Source organism: Sphaerodactylus townsendi, linkage group LG02, assembly GCF_021028975.2.
Source record: "Sphaerodactylus townsendi isolate TG3544 linkage group LG02, MPM_Stown_v2.3, whole genome shotgun sequence".
In the NCBI taxonomy this organism is placed as follows: Eukaryota; Metazoa; Chordata; class Lepidosauria; order Squamata; family Sphaerodactylidae; genus Sphaerodactylus; species Sphaerodactylus townsendi.
Genome location: NC_059426.1, coordinates 923,099 through 944,111, shown reverse-complemented (window position 1 = coordinate 944,111; position 21,013 = coordinate 923,099). Strand labels below are relative to the sequence as shown.

The 21,013-nt window shown below is 43.1% G+C and overlaps 1 protein-coding gene across 1 annotated transcript in view; it reads right to left on the bottom strand.

Annotated features, from left to right (window-relative positions):
• Positions 1 to 1,170: 1,170 nt before the first annotated feature.
• The window catches only part of BOLL (boule homolog, RNA binding protein), a 33,924-nt gene continuing 14,081 nt past the window's right edge, over positions 1,171 to 21,013 (bottom strand). The window contains exons 5-11 of the mRNA XM_048483328.1: positions 18,849 to 18,921; positions 16,163 to 16,290; positions 15,261 to 15,332; positions 14,965 to 15,012; positions 12,964 to 13,092; positions 9,001 to 9,099; positions 1,171 to 5,048 (exon numbers count right to left, since the gene is read on the bottom strand). Coding sequence (XP_048339285.1) covers positions 4,890 to 5,048; positions 9,001 to 9,099; positions 12,964 to 13,092; positions 14,965 to 15,012; positions 15,261 to 15,332; positions 16,163 to 16,290; positions 18,849 to 18,921 — 708 coding nt within the window. The 3' untranslated portion in view covers positions 1,171 to 4,889. The remainder of the gene's footprint in view (positions 5,049 to 9,000; positions 9,100 to 12,963; positions 13,093 to 14,964; positions 15,013 to 15,260; positions 15,333 to 16,162; positions 16,291 to 18,848; positions 18,922 to 21,013) is intronic.

The window sequence follows — 21,013 nt, the reverse complement described above, 5'->3', positions numbered from 1 at the left end:
GGGAAGGTCAGAATCTGCATTTCCTGTATTGTGCATCATGGAAGTTTAAGAATTAAAGAACTCCTAAAGTTACTTTAAGTCTGGTCCTTGCTGATTCCTTACAGGAATAAGCACATGGCTTGAAACATCAGGGGGAGGGGCAATTCCCCCTTTCCGACCTAGACAGAAGGCACTGAGGACAGTCCTTCCCACGCATCTAATAGCATGGTTCCAGCCATGATTCTCTTTTTTGCTGATACCAGACTACAATTAATCCCAGAGAACTGACTGTCATTTATTTTTGCGTACAGTGGTGCCTCAATGTCTCTCTATGCAAAGCTGGAACATGTACAGGAGAGGGTGGTCAAAGGCCTGGAGCACTTTTCCTATGAAGAAAGCCTGAAGAGACTGGGACTTCTAAAATAATAATTAAAAAAACAAAACAAATTAAATTATACATGAGTGGAGAAAGCAGATAGCGGGAGCCTTTCTCTCCTTCCTACTGTAAAGATGCTGGTTGAGCTCGCTCTTCTGATTGCCGTCCGGCCTTGACAGAATTCCTTCGGCCAGGCGAGGAGCCAGAATCCTCCATAGTAACTTTGTTTGTGGCCTTATCTTAGATGTGTGAAACTAGCATTCCGTTCCCATGAGAATGTGACCGGGTGGTGGTGGGGGGAGAACGGTTATAACCTGTAGTTTTGGTGGGAGCAGGCAGTCTTGCCATCCCGTGTATGTGTGCTTTCTGAAGTGTCTGAATAAACGGACTTTGAATCAATGCCTTTTATTTCTGCTTTCGGAATTCCTTACACCTATAATACTGGTATTTGGGGACACCCCATGAAGTTGATGGGAAAGGCACACAGGATAGACGGAAGGAAGCACTTCTTTACTCAACAAGTCACTGAATTATGGAATGCACTGCCAGGCGAGAGCATTCATGGAGGAGAAGTCCGTCATTGGCCACCAGCAGCCATGGTGAGAAAAAGGAGCTTCAAGGCAACACATCTCAGAGACAGCAAAGCTCTGGATCCCGGTGCCAGGAGGCAACATCAGGGGAAGCCTCAGCCTCAGTGGCCCTGCTGATGGGCCTCCACAGGAACTGGTTTCTTGCCACGTGAGACAGGAGGCCAGGCTGGAAGGACCAATGAACTGATTCATTCAAATTTCTCAAGAATGAATTTGCATCAAAGCAGCAGGCAAATAATGTTTTATTTGAATGAAACTTAAATATTACAAATCCACTGGTTTTTGTGAGAAGGTACAAGTTATAAGAGTGCTACTGGTTATTGTATACTATCCATATGCAGCACAATTTGGCCCATTGTGGGCATGGATTCTTAGTACTCATATGTGGTAGCTTCCCACTGACCTTGCAGAACCCTACGTTCCCCTCTTCCCATATGCAGGTGAAGCAAGAGGCCACTAGAGTGAATGGAATCCATGCCCTTGTCTCTGGTCTCCACATAAGTTATGCTCTGGAGCATGTGTATGTATGTAGTTGGTCTGGAGGCCAGAGAGAGCGAGGTCTCCTGAGTCTACAGGAATCTCCTCCAAGAATTGCTGCAGTACTTTTGATGTACTATGACCATAGTTTGAACAAAAAAGGAATGGATAAAACATTTGCAAAACTCTAAATTACAGTGAAATTGACATTTCTGTACATTTATGTTGGCTTACAAGACTGTAGTAACTCACATCAATGAATCTGGAGTACATAAACAGAGTAGGCACCCCATAGATCAGGTCCAATACTATTTTTATGTCTGCAAAAATTTTAAGGTTATGCTTGTGCTTTGCATACTTTTCGTAATTATGACTGCATATTACCACAATGTCTCTGGCAGAAAATTTATCAGCTTGCAGCTTGCTTTCTGCAATATTTTAAAAGTGTTGCTATACCAAAATATCTGAAAAAACAGTCTAATAATGAAGTCCCAAATAAGATGCATACTTTTCTGCTATGTCACATTCTATTTAAAATCAGAACTCCACAAAAACTTAGGCAGATATAATTGGGAATTAGCCCATTTTAAATAAAAACTCTATCTTCCTAGATTTGTATGAATGTGTCCTTGAAATATCGGCCATGTCACATTTTTAAAAAGCTGCCACAATATGAAGATAAATTCAAGTCTCACGAAATCACCATTTCACATTAACACATACATGAACATATATTACAATAAACTTAACAGTATAAAACTACTTATTAAAATACAGATATGTATGCAAAGCCATGTGTTCTGTTACCTTTGACTAAATCATTATGGAATGCAATATGCTTTTTCTCAAGAGGATTTAAAAATATAATAGTATTAAGAAATATTAAAGTTAAGTGGCTGTGTTATAATTAAACTGAACTTTTATTTGTTCCTGAGAATGACTACCAATTTGATGTTCATTCTTTAAAATATCAAATAGGTAGATTTCCAGACACAGGAAAATCCTGGTTTTTTTTAAATCCTGGGTTTTTTTTGACATTATGGCATTTCTTTACATATTTCTTACAAATATGTTTGGAGTTATGATCATATACACTGCTTAAATAAATTATTCACCTCAAAATCTATGGTTAATATGATTGTTATATATCCCAATTCAAAGTTTTAAAATCAGGATTTTAACACAGAGTAATAATACAAGTTCCGTTTTTAACAAAAACTAAGAAGCATTGTGAATGCTTATCGTATATCACTCAATATACAAATTAGATGTCGTAATATGAAACAAGAAAGCACCTTGGACTTGGGAACTAATGTTTTTCATGGAGAAACAGAATGAAGGAAGATGAGACGGGGTTTATTTGATTTAGCTAGCTGTTAAAAGTGTTTTCTAGGTATCACCCCGAGTTCTATAATAATCTGCATGAAACACACTGATGCACACTGTGTATAATACAGAACCGGAGTGCCAAATGCAACTTTTAAACTTTTGGACAAAAATATAGAATTCATCCCCCTAGAATAAGTCCTAGAATAAGACCTCTCATTAATCAGAACCTTATTTCAATTATTATGTTCTGTTTTTATGAAATAAGGCTTGGCCAAATACTGACAAATATAAAACAATCTTTATGTCTGTATCGTTCTTTTAAATGGAAACAAACTAAAATGGGATTTCTTGAGTATTATCTTACGTGATGCACACATCACATATCAATAATTCCATAACACAAGCCGTTATATCAATGGATTTCAAATATGAATAATTTTTTTAACTGCAGTTGTAAATACTAAGCACTTCTTGGACATCTACATTTCGAAATTCTTCGAGGAAAAAGAGGTTTGAACAAAGTAAAAATGAGAATCCAAGCAAAAGATTTAAAACCCACCCTGATTGCTTAGATGGAATGGGTTATGCACAACTGTGTCATGATGCAACTGGAAATAAGACCACCGTAACAGAACACAAGGTTTTCCCCTGGCTACTTTCATTGTTTACAAGGATATTTACAACTGAACAAATCCTCTCGTACAAAGTAATTTCAAGAGATGTCAATACATTTATACAGATATATTCCAAAACCTCTGCAAATATAAAAACAGTAACATTAAACTGATACCCCAGCAGCTCAGGTTATTTATACTTGACATAAACTATTTAAATCTGACAGCTGCTTAGTTATCACAAACATTTTTACAAGAGGTATAAATATTTTTTGGGTATGATCTTCTTTCTGCTCAATAAAGGTACAAACTTATTTTAAGACTTAACAGTGTTACTAGAAAAATAAATAACATTTTAGGAAGTCTCAATTGATGCTCCCTAATTCTAGCATTTGAAATAACAGGTAAAACTAGTATAGGCCAAACAAGCTGAATATGTTTTCCAGTATAATATTAAAAGACAGTACTGGTAGTTAAATTATGGAAATCTGACCCTGCAATACTGCCTTTACAAAAAACTTTACCTTACATTAAAGTGAAAAATTAGCCCTAAGAGGGGCTGGAAATTAACTTTGAAGCAAGAGCAAGAGCAAGAAGCAAAATGCACAGGTTATATAGAAGTATGAAAGAATGTGATGGTCTTTTTTATGCAGAGAACAAAAGGTAACTTGGCTTGCAGGCACATTTCTTCTGCCAAAGTAACTTAAGCTTAGAGATAACAACAAAAAGCTTCGAAAAGAACGTAACAATGAATTGCAATTCTTATGGTGAAGAGAAACAATGTTTTCCTCCTCAGGACATGATATAGGCAGTGATTTGTTTTAATCCTGCACAGGGAGAAGGCAGATGATGACAAGACTCAAGGGCCGAATGTGTGTACTTAAACACTCTAATAGACAGAATGTTTCCACATCTAATATAGTATCACAAATGTATGTAAGGCTCAGCTTATTTAAAATTTGTATCAGTAAGACAAACTTATACAGATACAAGCAGATGATCTAGTTTTCAGTTTTGAACAGGACGTTTAAAAATTTTAAATCCAAGAAATGTAGGACTGGCTGATTTCAAATGAAACGTGGAAAACACTCAAATTATGTAAGATACACACAAATATGTTTCAATAGAAATGTTGACTAAAATGGTGAAGGGCAGCGATTGTTATCTTTCCAGCAAAATAGTTTTAATATTGTAGTCAGTTGTTCTTGCAGCTGATCAGGTGAAAATGCATTTTTAATTTGTCATTAACACAAATATGTTTGTTTTAAATTGCATTAATAATGGTGCCTTTGTAATTTGCAAACTGCAAATCTGTGTTACCATTCAAGTGTATCAATTGAAACAGGTAACCATGATTTCATCCTGCAATTTATGTTTACTAACTGAATTTATGTAAGTACAAGATCTTTCTCTTACAAAAAGTAAGGGCATTTTGACTTCACTGTACTCAGTAAATGCTAAGAGCTACAAAATTACATACCTTCATGTGCTAACATACTAGTAATCTGGCAGACAATTAAGGCTCTATTTAACAGAGTCTGTAGAGGATGGGGTGGTGAGGATTGAGTCGTCTGATCTGTAATCTTTTCGAGGATGAAAATGGGGACTTCGCGCATATCGAGGTTTCAAACTCATGGACGAAGAATGAGAAAAATTTCTTCTCACAGAGTGTATCCTGGCTTCCTAAAAAAGGAAAAAAACCTGTACATTTCAAAATAGTAATTTACTATATTAAATGTCTAAAGCCTAGGGCAGACAAGGTTTCATTTTGCTATGACCAACTAGCTTGTGACTATCCTGTGTGTGTGTTAAGTGTCATCAAGTTGCAGCTGACTTACAGCGACCCCATGGGGTTTCCAAGGCAAGCGACACAAAGAAGCCTGTCTCCATGTCATGACCCTGTAATTCCTTGGGGATCTCCCTTCCAGACACAGATGAGGGCCGGCCCTTCTTCGCTTCTGAGATCTGACAAAATTGGGCTAGCCTGGGCAGGGGAATCCAAGAGGTTGAGAAGTCTCACAGATGTCTGTTAAAAGATATTAAATATACATTTTATTGCACTGTGCTAAAGCAGACATCTATGAGACTTCTCAACCTCTTGGATTCCTAGCTTGTTTTTCAGATTGGATCTGGATTTTTTTCTTCCCCTCCCCCACTTTTTCGGCTGCTAGCTTGGGCCTCCCACGCACAGTGGCAACAATTACCTGAACAAGGACATTTAGGTATCTTAAAATCCACCCCCGAGTTAGAACAAAATCTATGTTGATCAACACATACTGGTGGAGATGCAGAATTAGGCCCAGGATTTCTGACCCATGGAGGTAATTCTTCAGCTCATCTAAACTTCTGGAACCATTGTTGCCGTATGTACTCGTGTATAAGCCGACCCGTGTATAAGCTGAAGCACCTAATTTTACTACCAAAACCTGGGAAAACTTATTGACTCACGTATAAGCCGACGGTGGGAAGCCATTTGGGCAGTGACTCCCCCTGATGTCACTGCCCAAATAAAGAGCTCCCTCTGCCTGCCAGCTGGCGGGGAGAGAAGAAGGCGGAGGGAGCTCCTAATTTGGGCAGTGACATCAGGGGGAGTCACTGCCCAAAAAAGGAGCTCCCTCTGCCTCCCGGGGTTTGAGGAAGCCCAGCCAGGGTGCCTCGGGGTTCCCCCTTCACCCTCCGAGGAGGGCAGCAACAAGCGCAGGGAGCCGCAGGGAGGTCGTCCCGGCCGTGCCCCCAGCCTAAGCAGAGGCCTGAAGAGCCGGCTGGTAAGCGGTGACTCATGTATAAGCCGAGGGGGCACGTTTCAGCCTTAAAACAGGGCTGAAAAACTCGGCTTATACGCGAGTATATACAGTATTTCAAAATCCCTAAGGTTCTAGGCATATTTTATTGGGCATCTTAAGAACAAATGTGTTGTTTCAGGCCACAGGATTATGATTCCGGGTTTATTTATTTACTTCCTTTCTCCCCAGTGGGAACCCAAAGTGGTTTGCTTTGATGGCAGGGTGGGGAGTGAGGTCTCACAGATCCTGGGCTGCCATTCACAAAACTAAGGTCCAATGGACTTTTACAGGTCCATTTAGAATGACATTGGCATAGCTGCAAAATAGGGTTAGGTAAAAAAAATCCTCTGCAAGTCTGCATACAGCAATATTTGGGTAGATTTTAAGATGCCTAAATCCTTGAATATTTATTACTGGGAATGTGTTGCCTAATGCAATTAAAATTCTTTTTTATTTGGAATCCGCACAATAAATTTTGTGAACGCAACTGTAAAGAAAATTAATAATATTTTAACAAAGTGACATTAGCAATTTTTTTTTAAAAAAACCTAAGTTGTGGAATTGCACAACAACTGTTGTGGAATTGCACAACTTTTAGGTTGATAACAAAGAAATTGAAATTGTTCAAAATTTTCTGTTCCATCATCAACCAACAGGGAGACTCTGCAGCCAAGAAACCACTCCGAGGTGATCTAGATAGAGAAGGGCAGCCACGAAAGGCCTAGAGAAGATTTTTAAGCGTAAGGATGTGTCACTGGCAAACCAAGATCAAGCTAATCCTTGCCATAGTATTCCTGATGACTACATGTGGGTATGAAAGCTGGACAATGAAGGAAGTAGATTCTGTTGAAATGTAGTGTTAGAAAAGGGTGTCATAGATATTGTGGACCTCCCCCCCCCCCCCAAAAAAAAGCCACAGTGGTTTCTAGATCAAATCAAACCTGAACTGTCTCTAGAACAATGATGGCGAACCTATGACATGCATGTCAAAGGTTACAAGGCACAACATTTTGGGTGATACACCAGCATTCACCAATACCCGACAACAACTATGCTCTCTTTTTGAGTCATTTTGTAATTATTTGACATTTCTCCATATAGTACATAGAATCATGCATAATTGGACTGCATTTTAAAAAATATATGACTATGAAAATAATTGTTTAGCTAATGCTTACAAAGCATATACTTAAAACACTGAATCTTTCCTAGAATCTCAACCTGCAACACAGGGATTGAGGACATATTTTGGCAAGGCATTAAAAAAATAACTAATTTTATTCCAACTTTCTAAAAAAAATCAAGGTGACTTACAATCTAAGGCTGTTTCTGCACAGCTGAAAAACAGCGCCCTAGGGACAGTAAAAACACCATCCCTGGGGGGCTGTTCGCACAGCTGGCTATAAGGGTCTGTTACCCCAGTCAACAAGACTCCAGGAAGGTTCAAGAGCTTTATTGGAACACTGTCAGCCCAATAGCCAGATAGCCAAAACTGGGGTTTGGCTCTCTGGCCCCTGGTATATATCTGTAGGTTACAGTTTGACTCAACCCAGAATTCCCCCACCCTCGCATTCCCATAATATCAGCATGGGAAAGCACAGTGGGAAAGAGACATTGTTTTTGGGACAGACAGTTTACTCCCTCAGGAAGGCAGATAAGGAGAAACAGTTAAGCACTATTGAGCTAGTTACTTGCGAGCAACAGAAAGAGGCCCCATGGCCTTGAGCAATGAGCAATGATAATAGCTGGGCCATCTGTATCAGAGTTGCGGGCGTGTGAGCTGCCAGGCCAAGTATGTATGAAGAGTGGTCCGGAATGTTGGTTCGTTACTGTCTAACACCTGCTGTGGCTTTTTGCTATGTATTTTATCTGTTTTGCCTTGGCGCTTTTCCCAGACTGGTCTGGTCTGGCATGTGAAAGTCTTTGTGGGGGTTGGAAGAGAATTTTCTTAGGTACTGTTTTGTAGTTTTTATCTCATTGCTTGCAAGCCTTTAGATGGAGTCTAAGCTTTTCAATAAAGATCCCACTCTTCTATGGTGATTCTGATTGTCTGGTCTCAGTTCATTACAGTATAGTGCAGGCCTGACATTGGTGCTGTTGCATCGCAGCAGCCCTGTGCTCACCCCCCCCACCCCCGCAAACTGGTGCGAAAATGCCGCTTTTGAAACTCGCATCCTGGGTGAGTTTTTTCAAAAGCAGCTTTCGTGCCGGCACGGTGCAAAGTGCACCGGTGTGAGGGCGCCGCTTTTGGCTCCTCTAGTTTCCCATTCACTTACCTCTCCTCCCTGCGCAGCTCTGGATGTCTGGAGGGACACACCCACACTGCCCTCCGACCCCTGGAGGTCAGAGGGCAGCATGGGCGTGTCCCTCCAGGTGTCCATAACTGTGCAGGGAGGAGAAGTAAATGGGGTGACCCGCAGGTGGCTCCATGCGGAGCTTCCTCTGTGGGTCGCAGCAGCCTCGGCGCTGCCCGCACAAGACCGTGTGAATGGTCTTGTGTCCCCACCGGCATTAATTATGCCACTGGACAGCCGTTTCAGCCACCATGCAGAATGGCCTTAAGATTGACTCCCTACTCTGCCATGAAAATTTGCTGGGTGACCTTGGGACAGTCAGGGCCCTAAACTACCTTACAATGTTTTTGTGTAAATAAAATGAAAGAGAGGAAAAACTTGTAATTTGGAAGTGATACACATGAAGTAAATAACAACATTTGTACTTCTGTAAGGAAAAATGGCATTATTCTTTAACTTTTTTACTACTTACTAAACTTGTAATATACTTTGTTCAATTAAGATACACCGGAAAAGTAAGAAGAAAAAAATCATTGATCAAAAAACCACATTTCTTACTTTAATAGAATCTGGCTGCATCACAGGGGCTGGCATGGCAATAGCACTCTGAGCATAAACTTGATGATAAGCTGCTTGAACACCATGATCAGTATATGGCTAGTATGCAAAAAAAAAATTTAAAATAAACACAAGGAAAACAGATACCCCCTCCCCCCCAAATATGTATGAAAAATTATTTAGCTTGCCATCAGGTATTGTGCAATTAATCAACCATAGCTCTCTTAAGATAATACTTCTGAGACAAAACACTGTCAGCCCCTTATTTTACACTAGTTCTTACAAACATATATGCACCCAATTTAACTCAATGCAAAGCATTTATTTATTATTATTAATAATTTATTTACGTTTATACCCTGCCTATATATAGGATCACTAATTGTTTACAGTAATTGTGGTTGAGGGATAGACATGGGCTTGGTTGAACTATGAGCAGTGGGATATGGCCCTAGGGACATGGGGCACACCATGTCCCTGGGCGCACACCTTTTGGCCTTTTGCTGGAATCCCCCCCCCCCCCACGTGACCAAACAGGCAGCCTCTCTTCCTTCCTACAAGCTGGGCGCGAGGGGAGCTGGGCATGAGTTTCTCTTCTGTGCTTAGAAGTCGGGCATGAGTTTCCCTCGTGCCCGGCTTGTAGGCAGTACAGGGGAGCTGGGCACCCCTCTTCCCTGCCTATAATCCGGGCATGAGTTTCCCTCGCGCCAGCTTCTAGGCAGCGAAGAGGGGCTGGAGCCCAACTCATGACTAAGCGGGGCTCCGCATGCCGGGGGGGGGGGGGGGCAGTGGTTTTTGTCTCCGAGCGCCATTTGGCCCCGGTATGCCTATGATCATGAGAATAGCATACACAAATGTAATGAAAAACCACAATCCCACTTGCGCTTCCACTAGCTCAAGATCTGGTGCAGCCAATCTCTGGCCATGTAATATACAGAGAAGAAAGTGCTGGGTATTCCACCAGATAGAATCATAGAGTTGGAAGAGACCCCAAGGGCCATCCAGTCCAACCCCCTGTCATGCAGGAACACACAATCAAAGCACTCCCGACAGATGGTCATCTAGCCTCTGATTAAAAACCTGCAAAGAAGGAGACTCCACCACTCTCCGAGGCCGTGAATTCCACTGTCGAACAGCCCTGACGGTCAGGAAGTTCTTCCTAATGTTTAGGTGGAATCTCTTGAATCCATTACTCCAATCTAATCCATTACTCCAATCTAATCCAAAAACCTTTATTAGGCATAAAACCAGAAGTACCATACATTCCAAGTACAATAACAGGATCACTGTTACATATCATGTAGAGAATCCATTACTCTGTGTCCTAGTCTCTGACGCACAGAAAACAAGCTTGCTCCCTCTCCGACATGACATCCCTTCAAATATTTAAACATGGCTATCATGTCACCCCTTAACCTACACTTCTCCAGACTAAACATCTCTAGCTCCCTACGCCTCTCTTCGTAGGGCATGGACTCCAGATCTTTTACCATTTTGGTTGGTTGCCCTCCTCTGGACCCACTCCAGCCAGTCAATATCCCTCCCGAACTGCAGTGCCCAGAACTGTACACAATATTCCAGGTGAGTTCTAACAAATGCAGAATAGAGAGGTACAATTACATCCCTCAATCTAGACACTATACTCCTATTGATACTACCCAGAATCGCATTGGATTTCTTGGCCGCCGCATCACACTGCTGACTCATATATAGTTTATGGTCTACTAAGACTCCCAGATTCCTTTCGCATGTAGTGTTGTCAAGCCAGGTGTTACCCATCCTATATCTCTGCATTTCATTTTTTCTGCCTATGTGTACAATCTTACATTTATCTCTGTTGAAACTCATTTTGTTTGTTTTGGCCCAGCTGTCTAATCTGTCTAGGTCAGTGATGGTGAACCTTTTTGAGACCGAGTGCCCAAACTGCAGCCCAAAACCCACTTATTTATTGCAAAGTGCCAACATGGCAATTTAACCTGAATACTGAGGTTTTTGTTTAGAAAAAACGGTTGGCTCCAAGGCATGCATTACTCAGGAGTAAGCTTGGTGGTAGTCGGGGGCTTTGCTTTGAAGTAACCATGCATCTCTTCCAATGGGTGAATCACGACCCTAGAAGGATTTACTCAGAAGCAAGCCTCATTGCCAGCAACCGAGCTTACTCCCAGGTAAAGGATTTCGCTTTTGTTCTTTGCATGAAAATCAGTGGGGTTTAACAGCGCTTGACAGGGTTACCTACACTGCTTCCCAAAAATAGGTCTTAGGTTTAATGCTAATAATCGAGCCCAGTGGCCCAGGTCAGCCTAGATGTGGGGGGGGGGCACTCTGTTTGCGCGTGCCCACAGAGAGGGCTCCGAGTGCCACCTCTGGCACCCGTGCCATAGGTTCGCCACCACTGGTCTAGATCATTTTGAATTCTGACTCTGTCCCCTGGGAATTAGCTACCCCTCCTAATTTGGTGTCATCTGCAAATTTTATTAGCATGCCCTCTATTCCATTATCCAAGTCGTTGATAAAAATATTGAATAGCGTTGGGCCCAGGACAGAACCCTGTGGCACCCCACTAGTCACTTCTTTCCAGGATGAAGATGAGCCATTAATTAGCACCCTTTGAGTTCAATCAGACAACCAATTAGACATCCATCTAATAGTAGTCTAGTCCACATTTCACCAGCTTGCTTGCGAGAATATTATGGGGCACCTTGTCAAAAGCGTTACTAAAATCCAGGTATGCTACAATAACATCATTTCCTTCATCTACCAAGCTGGTCACTCTATCCAAAAAAGAGATAAGATTGGTCCAGCATGACTTGTTTTTCAGAAACCCCTGCGGACTTTTTGTGATCACAGTATTCCCTTCTAAGTGCTGGCAGACCGTCTGTCTAATGATCTGCTCCAGAATCTTCCCTGGTATTGATGTCAGGCTGACTGGATGGTAATTATTAGGGTCCTCTTTTTTCTCCTTTTTGAAGATGGGGATAACATTAGCCCTCCTCCAGTCCACTGGGACTTCTCCTGTTCTCCAGAAGTTCTCAAAGATTATAGCAAGTGGTTCTGAGATTACTTCTGCTACCAGTAGTTCTTTTAATACCCTGGGATGCAGCTCATCAGGGCCTGGAGATTTGAATTCATTTAAAGTAGCTAGGTCTTGTGCACTGCTGGATTCCAGACATTTTCCTAGGAGTCAGCCTCACTGACTAAAATGGGACTCACTTCCCAGGAGGTCCAATGAAGATCACTCCCTATGAAAAGCAATTCTCAAAGTGTGGAGCCAGAGAAAAGCCATACAGGTAGCAACTGACCTGCTCTCTTCAAGAATTCCTTCACAAGGCAAGTTTCATTCTGTATATAAGCAGTGGTTTTGTTTACATTTTGTCAACTTGAAACCACTGCGGTCATTATCCAAGGTCCAGCCTCAGGTGCCCCCAGCTTCTGAGATCAGAAACACTGCAAACTTGGAAGAGGGCCTTCTCAACCGTGGCACCAAAACTCTGCGACAGAGAGACTCGCCTGCCCCTACCTGTTGCCATTAGCAGGACAGGACTTTTTTTGTTCCATCTGGTGCTCTCTCCTTCCTGCCCTGTGAATTGTTGTTTTTACCTATGTGGATTTTATTGTACAGTGTGTTGTATTTTAATTTGGCTTTAATTGTCTAAATGATGTCTGTTTTTGTTTGGTTTGAACGGTTTTTAGGACATCAGCTACCTGGGTGGCCTGATGAGGGTAAAAAGGCAGGGTATATATATTGTAAATATAGAAATAAATGAATGTCTGCCACTCAAACTATTCTGCACTGAAGAGAGGGAGAATTGTGCCCCCTTGTGGCCCAGTTTTCTCTGAAAATAATTCCACAGAGCAAATGTTTCTATGTATATTCACAGTGTACTTGATTCAATTAATTAATCTAGAAAGAATCAACCTTTTAGGGCAGACTCATTCTACTAGTAGTTCATCAACTACAAATACCTCTGGAACGGCAGCTTCTATTAGGGAAAGGGGAGGAGGGATGCATCCGCCATCCTGTGAAATCTCCAGCGGCTGGAAAGTAATTTCAGAAGGGTGCAGATAAAAGAATGAGGTGGGAGAGGCAGGAGACTGAACAAAGCAAAAACGGAAAAAAGAGTTAGGAGTTATAATCCTCAATCCTCAAAAGAGCTAAGACTGGGGCGAAGGGACATAGCACAAAATTCCCAAAAATTATTGTCGAAGGCTTTCACTGCTAGAATCACTGGGGTGTTGTGTGGTTTCCGGGTTGTATGGCCGTGTTCTAGTAGCATTTTCTCCATGATTCTCTGAAGATGCCAGCCACAGATGCAGGTGAAACATCAGGAGAAAATTCTATTAGAACACGGTCATACAGCCCAGAAACCACACAACACCCCCTTCCCATAAAGGTTCGACATATAGAAACTGCCACCACAGAATATAAACTTTTTTTAAAAGCACAATTAGAACAAAGATAACCTGTGCTCCATCATGCCAATGCTACCGCCTCACTTCAGAAACACAAATGGAAAGGAAACAGTTTACATCTCAGCCATGCACTCAAGCAAACAGTGCTGGAGGGATGACTTGGCAGCCTGCTCTTTATTTTCTTACTTTCAAGGGCAGGGTTTACTATACTCCGCCCTCACCTGGAAAATACTGCTGTAATCCTGACCCAAACAAGCCAAAGACATGGGGAGAAGCACAACTTCCGCCAGCCCCTCCCACCCTGAAATACTCTTCTTCAAGGCTTCTTTAGCAGAACTGAACAAACTGTCATTTCCCACCCACCGACAGGCAGCAGAATCCAGAAGAGGCATCTGCAGTGGATGAGGGCAGTCGGACTGGCTTGTGCTGCTCACAACTCCCTCCACTGGGAAGGATACTGACAACCTTAGTGATAAAGCTCCAGCCTTCACAGTGATCGCCATACTTCATGGATCACCACTTTGTTGTGGGTGTGGGAAATCAGCCCCCGCCCCCAGTGGAAGCTACAAGGTGAGGGAGGGGGCAGTGCATGACATGGGACTCCTGTAGGGCTTCCGCCCTCCCTCCCTCCTCTCAGAATGCAGCTGATTGGTGGCCCAGGACTGGGGCAGAAACACTGCCTGTCTGCATGGTGACCTGGGAAACAGCAGAGGCATGCAGCTTGTAGGGACATGGGGTCACCCTTCCTGGCACCCCCCACCCCCCCGGATGGAACAGAATTCACCCCAGTGGCATGCCACTGAGCCCTGCACCCCCCTGCAGGGAGGCGGGGGTGGGGCTTGGTGGTGGATAGCTGTGGGGCCCACCTGGGCCACCTGCCGCCACTGAGCCCCGCCCCCTCGGCCTTTGTGCAGGGCATCCTCAGGTCCTGGGGACGGCAGGAACCAACCTGCAGGGAGGGGGAGGGGCTTGGTCTGAGCCCTGCCCCAAGCAGGGGTGGGGGGCGCCTGGAGGAGGTGTTGTCCCCGGGTGCCATTTCCCCTCGACGTGCTTCTGGGAAATGGCCCGCCTATGGCAGGCGGTTTTGGACTGGAGCAGGCCAAGGGTGGGGCATTGCACTCTAGCTCATGAACCAAGAGGAAGAGAAATTGAGAGAGCACCACATGACTGAGGATGCCTCCCATACCTCCTGCCTGTGAATGAGGGCACCAGCCTCCAGGTGGCACCTGGAGATCTGCTATTAGAATCTCCAGATGACCAAAATCAGCTGCTTTAGAGGATGGACTTCGTGGTATTCTGCCCTGCTGAGGCCCCTCCCACCCCCTAATCCTGTCCCCCAAGCCCCATCCCCAAAATCTCCAGGTAGTTCCCAACCCAAAGCTGGCAACTTTATCGGGTACTGAGCGGTCTTGGGAGAAAGAGGCACTGAGAGTGGCAGATCGCCCCTCACAAATTTTCATTCTAGACAATATATGCTGTCCTGAGTTATCTGGAGGAAGATTGAGATGTAAATGTCATACATAAACAAACAGGTAATGAGGATTGAGTAATTACCTGGGGAATACTCCACTGCCACTGTCCCGGAAGACACTGTGCCGGAGCCTATAGCAATTGAAAAGAAGCCGGTTTGCTTAAAAAATTACTGTGTCAAAAAACTCCATGCAAGTAAACAGCTGGTAAAATAAAGTAAAACAAAGGCCGAAAATAGGTGAATACAGCACACTAAAACACCATAGAGTCAAAATGGACAATAAACATATTTTACAAGACTACACCTTTAAAAGCACACAACTGCAATCTGAATCATAATCCAATCTCAATTCAAGTCATTTGCAAACAAATTTTTTTACCTGATAATGATATGCATGCTGTTGATAAACAGGTTGGGCTACCATTACAGGAGAATTGGAAATAGAACGTGACTTTAAAAGAGAGAAAATTGCATTAAAATCTTAAACCAACAACCACCACCAGTAAAAACAAACTTTCACCAAGACAAATACTTTGAGCACTGTACTAAAGAACAGGAACTTTGAAAAATAGATCACTTTAATCAAGTGACTACTTACTATAACTATGATTCTTGCAAATTCACATTTCCATTTCAAATTCTGTTAACTGCCCCCCCGAAATCTATAAAATTTTCTTTTTAAAAAGTGGACAAGGCTGGAAACATTCCTATGATATTTTAAAGAATCTAAAAAATCTTAAACTCATTAGTATTACTACAAAAGGTTCTAGAGCTACCTGCATGTATTGACTGACTTCCAAATTCTATTGTTATCCTACCTTCTTTTAAACATGTTTTTCCCCAAACTGTATGGGAATTTGTCACATTTTGTAAAATAGTGGTGTTGTGCAGAAAAGGAGAAACTTCATTTAGTTCTTAGCAGACGATGGCATTACGCCTCTCACAAAATCTGCTCTTTGACAATTTATGAAATGACGATGACACAGAGTCAGAGTGTCATTAAAGTACAGCAATGAAGGTGGAGGCAGAGACAACCATGGTAATAAATCTATTAAGATAGTCAGTTAGGATGATGGGAAAGATCTCTTAAAAGACAACAACGTTCTTTTGACGAGACAGAAAATTATTATTATACCTGTTGAGAAATACAGGACTGCTGGTTATATATTTTTAAATATCTACAACCCATCTCGAGTATCTCTGGTGTAAAGAACAGGATAGAAATCGTTAAAATAAATAAATGCTCAGAATCTTAATATTTCAATTAGAAGAATTACTTACAGGCCACGGCTGTGGAATGGAGGCAACTTCGGGAGAATGGAAATAAGCCACGCCATTGTGGTATGTGTAAGGATACCCAGTGGAAGTAGTCAGGTACATTGTACCAGCTGCAGGCATTATACTGGATCCTACAATAAGCAGCGGTCATAAAAACTCATGTGCGTTTTGAATACTGAAAACAACGAAGAATTATTTTGTTAAAATTTAGGACAGGGGTCCCCAACCCTTTTCAGCCCGTGGTCATCTTCGGAATTCTGACACAGCATGGCGGGCACGACAACAAAATGGCTGCCATAGAGGTGGAGTTTGAGAAAAATATGGCTGCCTCAGGTTACCCGTGGTCACACCATGAAGATCATTGTGCTGTGGTGGCAGCTGCTGTCTAAACAACATTTTTAAAACTCTGCACAGTCCACCAAGTCTCCAACGGCTAGCTACCCAGAACCACTGCTGGGCAAAAGTGCCACCTGGCCCCACCTACTTTCTAAAAACTTTGATGGGCCCTAGGAAAGGTGCCCACGGACACCACATTGGGAACCCCTGACTAGGGGAAATACAAATACTGTCAATAGAATTTTAATTGCTAAATTAAAGATTCAGCTCACTGTATTTTAAATAATTGCTTCAGAATCATTTTTAAAAGACTCTACAAATACAATCAGTGAAATGACACCAACAAAGTAGCAGAATCGTGTGGAAGGCAACTGCTTCTGACCGTTTGCAAACTGAACAAGGCCACTGGCTGAGGAACTTTTAATACCCACTAGTAAATTTTGTGGGGACAAAGCTCCATCTGGGACTTGCTCCAGAGTAGACCTTCTTAGGGTTGCCTCAGAACAGCAAGTATTACATGGGATACGCAACTTACTGTGAGTTGCACATACAAAAAGTTGCTGCTCGTCCATGCATTCCAGAGGGCAAACAGTGCAGAACTGCAAATGTGCATAAGGACATCTTTCCCTACTGATCTGCTACGGGACGGGAATAACGCCAATGTCACAGGGGGCAAACAGATCAAAGTCAAAACAACCAGAAGCAATTCCATAAGGGCTACTCAGTATAGTACCACAAGTATGCAATCACCACAGTGTGTGATATAATTACAAAGATCACCAATGTAATTCTCTGGTATGTGTCAAAACAATATTGCTATCATGTAGAAATATAATCATAGGCAAACAATTCCTTCAAGATTGCATTCTGCGGTTAGTTGCCTTCTGTGGTTCATGGGTTCTCTGGATTTAAAAGTGTTTTCATAAATAATACCTTCCTCAGGACCTTGCAACTATCACCAGTCTACATTGCATGCTCCCACTCAAAACAGCTTCCTACATGGCATTCATACTGCTAATCCATGAATAACATCAAACCATTTAACTATCCTCTAGGGTGGAATAATAACCCTTTGCCCTATCCGCCTGTAGATCTAGCTGCCCTGCTCCTCCCCACAGCCCCACAGCCTCTGTATGCTCAAAAGACGCTGGGGTGTGTCTTGCTACTCACTGTAGGGCTATCAAGAAAGAGGCAGAAAAGAGGTCACTTATGCCCTCCTGTGATCACCTTCCATTCATGTCAAAAACGATGCACCTTGCTAAACATTTGGACTGGATATTAGTTGTAAAGTACAAACCATTTGAAAAAGTCTTTGTACTGTAAAAACTGTAACACACCTGGATACCATTTTCCATTATTAAAAACACTTTCTGCAGTCAAGACACAGCTGACTTATGGGGCCCTGCGGGGTTTTCAAGGCAAAACATGTTCAGAGGGGTTTGCCATTGCCTGCCTCTGCGTCACAGCTCTGGTATTGCTTGGAGATCTCCCTTCCAAATGTTTGCCAGGGTCAACCATGCTGAGCTTCTGAGATCTGACAAAATCAGGCTATCCTGGGACTAGCCAGGTCAGGGCACATTTAAAATACATCAGATATGATCCAACATTCCACTTATTGGGACAAAGTAATCTACTGAGTAAAGCATACTTCAGATTTGAAAATACAGGGCACATTTTACACTGCTCTCAGCTTAATAAATGCACAAAGTCCTCCACATGCAGGAAGGAAAACTGAAATGGATGCAAGGAAGAACTGGACTGTCCTTCTAACTGTTCTCTCTGAGGACAAAGATCACACAGACATTGCTTATTAAAACTCTTAAGCGGAGGTTGTCTACAATTATTATTTCATTGAATTAGGCAATCATTCATAGTTATTGGGTGCTGTGTGGTTTCTGGGCTGTATGGCCGTGTTCTAGCAGCATTCTCTCCTGACGTTTCGCCTGCATCTGTGGATGGCATCTTCGGAGGATCCTCTGAAGATGCCAGCCACAGATGCAGGCGAAACGTCAGGAGAGAATGCTGCTAGAACACGGCCATACAGCCCGGAAACCACACAGCACCCAAGTGATTCCGGCCGTGAAAGCCTTCGACAATACATTCATAGTTATTGTTTCCCAGTGCTTATTTGGCTCTGTGAAACAGCCCGTTGCAGGGGGATGGGTGGTGGCAAACCTCTCCAGGGGCTCTTTCTCACCAGACAGCAGCCAGGGAGAAAACCAGCAGCAAAAGCACGAACAAGTCTCTCTCTCTCTCTCTCGATTCATTCCCTGCAAGTTGCAGAAGCTCAATTTTTACATCCTGTTTGTTTTTTTCAGTAAACTATGAAAAAAATAAGCAAGTAAATACATACGAGGAATCCCTACTTGTTTTCTTATTGCTGGACCAATGTTCAGTTTCTTATCTTTATAGTTCAGCTTTTCAGCCTAAACCAAAACAAGGAAAATGCACCCAATGATCTTTCTTATACTTTTTTCACAGACAGTATTCAGCAAATGAATGCAGCAATTCAGGTTTTAGAAATGTCATTTCACTCAGATTCCAGCAGAAACATGGGCCCTTTCCACACGGGTGATTTACAGTAGCCCAGAGACGGCAAAAACACCGTCCCTGGGCGGCTGTTTACACAGGAGGTGCTGCTGCATCGCAGCAGCGCCGTCCTATTAACCTCGCAAAACTAGCAAGGTTTTTCTAAAGCACCGTCTTCCCGTCAGCGTGGTGTGAACAGCACCGGCAGGAAGACACTGCTTTCCCCCTCCCCTCCCTTCGTTGCTATGGAGGGCTGCAAAGCCCCGCCCATGCTGCCCTCCGTCCCCTGGAGGTTGGAGGGCAGTGTGGGCGGGTCCCTGCAGCCCTCCAGAGCGACGAAGGACGGGATGGTGAGGGGGGCGACCGGAGGCAGCTCCATATAGAGCCGCCTCTCCAGCTAAGGGGGAAGCACCGGCCGCTCGCACACTAACGTGCAAACAGCCCCTGAGCCTCTGCTGGCATAAATTATGCTGGCGGAGGCTCGGATCCGCGCGTGTACGGAAAGGGCCATGGAGTGAGCAAAGTGTTTTGCCGACTACCAAGCAAAGTGTTTTGCCGACTACCAAGCATCTTTTCAGATTTGTGATCTGTGAAGATATCTGTCCAAACAAGTGACCTATTTAGACTTCCAATTAGTCACAGTGATTTTGAGAACTCTTAATTCAAACTGTGTAGACTTAGGATTTTTAAAATAAAACAAACAATATTTGTCTGGAAGCATTTCTCTTATGTTACAGTGATCACTATTCTCATATATACCTTTGTAACAGTAGTACACAGAAATGCATAACATTTAAGTCTGCATGCCCTATATAAATGTCACAAATGGTTAAAAATATAAAATTAACAAGCCATTTTTAGGAGGCAAAATGTACAGAAGAACATACCACGCAGCGCATGATGTGCAGGCTCATTATCCAACAACTGGGTATTCCGCAGATTAAATGCTTGTACAATTAATGTGCGAAGGGCAGCCTTCATCTGCAGAGATTTCTGTGGGGCTGACAACCTTCTGCTGGGCATCCTGCTCTGAGTAAGGCAGGACTGATAGGCATGCAAGACTGGGCCCGGACCACAGAGCGTGCAGCCCCAAGAGGCATTCCTACTCAACTCCCGTCTATACTCTTCCACAGAAAGACGATAGTATGGCCAGTTGAGGTACAGCAGTCGATAAAATTGTATGCTTCTGCATTAGAATATAGCCCCAAACACATATAAGAATTATAATTCCTTTTTTTTGTGCTGCCTCTGTCAAAACCATTTTTGTGCATGATTTGAACACAATGCTTTGATACAAGTTCATTTATAGTGCACTGAACAATTACCACCAATACTTGCCATTTGCAAGCTGCATCATACTACCATGTTTCCCCAAAAATAAGCCCTACCCCGAAAATAAGCCCTATCATGATTTTTCAGGATTTTTGGAGGATGCTTAAAAGATAAGCCCTCCTCCAAAAATAAGCCCTACTGGTAGTTAAAGATCACAATTGCGGACAATGCCCTGTGCTCCCTGCCAATGAGGATGCAGCTTGTGTCACACATGATGGGGGAAGCAACAGTTTGCCGAGAGCCGACCTTAATGAATTGTGAAGGTACCGTACATCCCCGAATATAAGTCCTACCCCGAAAATAAGCCCTAATGCATCTTTTGGTGCAAAAATTAATATAAGACCCTGTCTTATTTTCGGGGAAACACAGTATTTCTTGGCAAAATGGCCAATGGAGTGATGCAGGCATGTCTACTTCTGGAGAGAACTCTCCTCACTGTTATTTTAAATCCAATCACAAAGGGCTATCCCTGGGCTAGTCCACAATCACCAACACAGTCGCAAAGGCAGGCAGACAGGCAGGCAGGCCCCCTTCTCCAATGCTGCTGGGTCATGGGTCCATCTGGCAGCTGTTGATGCCGACAAATGGGATCTGAGTAAGGGGGGCTTGCAGCCCACTGCTCGCGGCCGGCCAGCCAGCACTGGCAGCGACACTGGG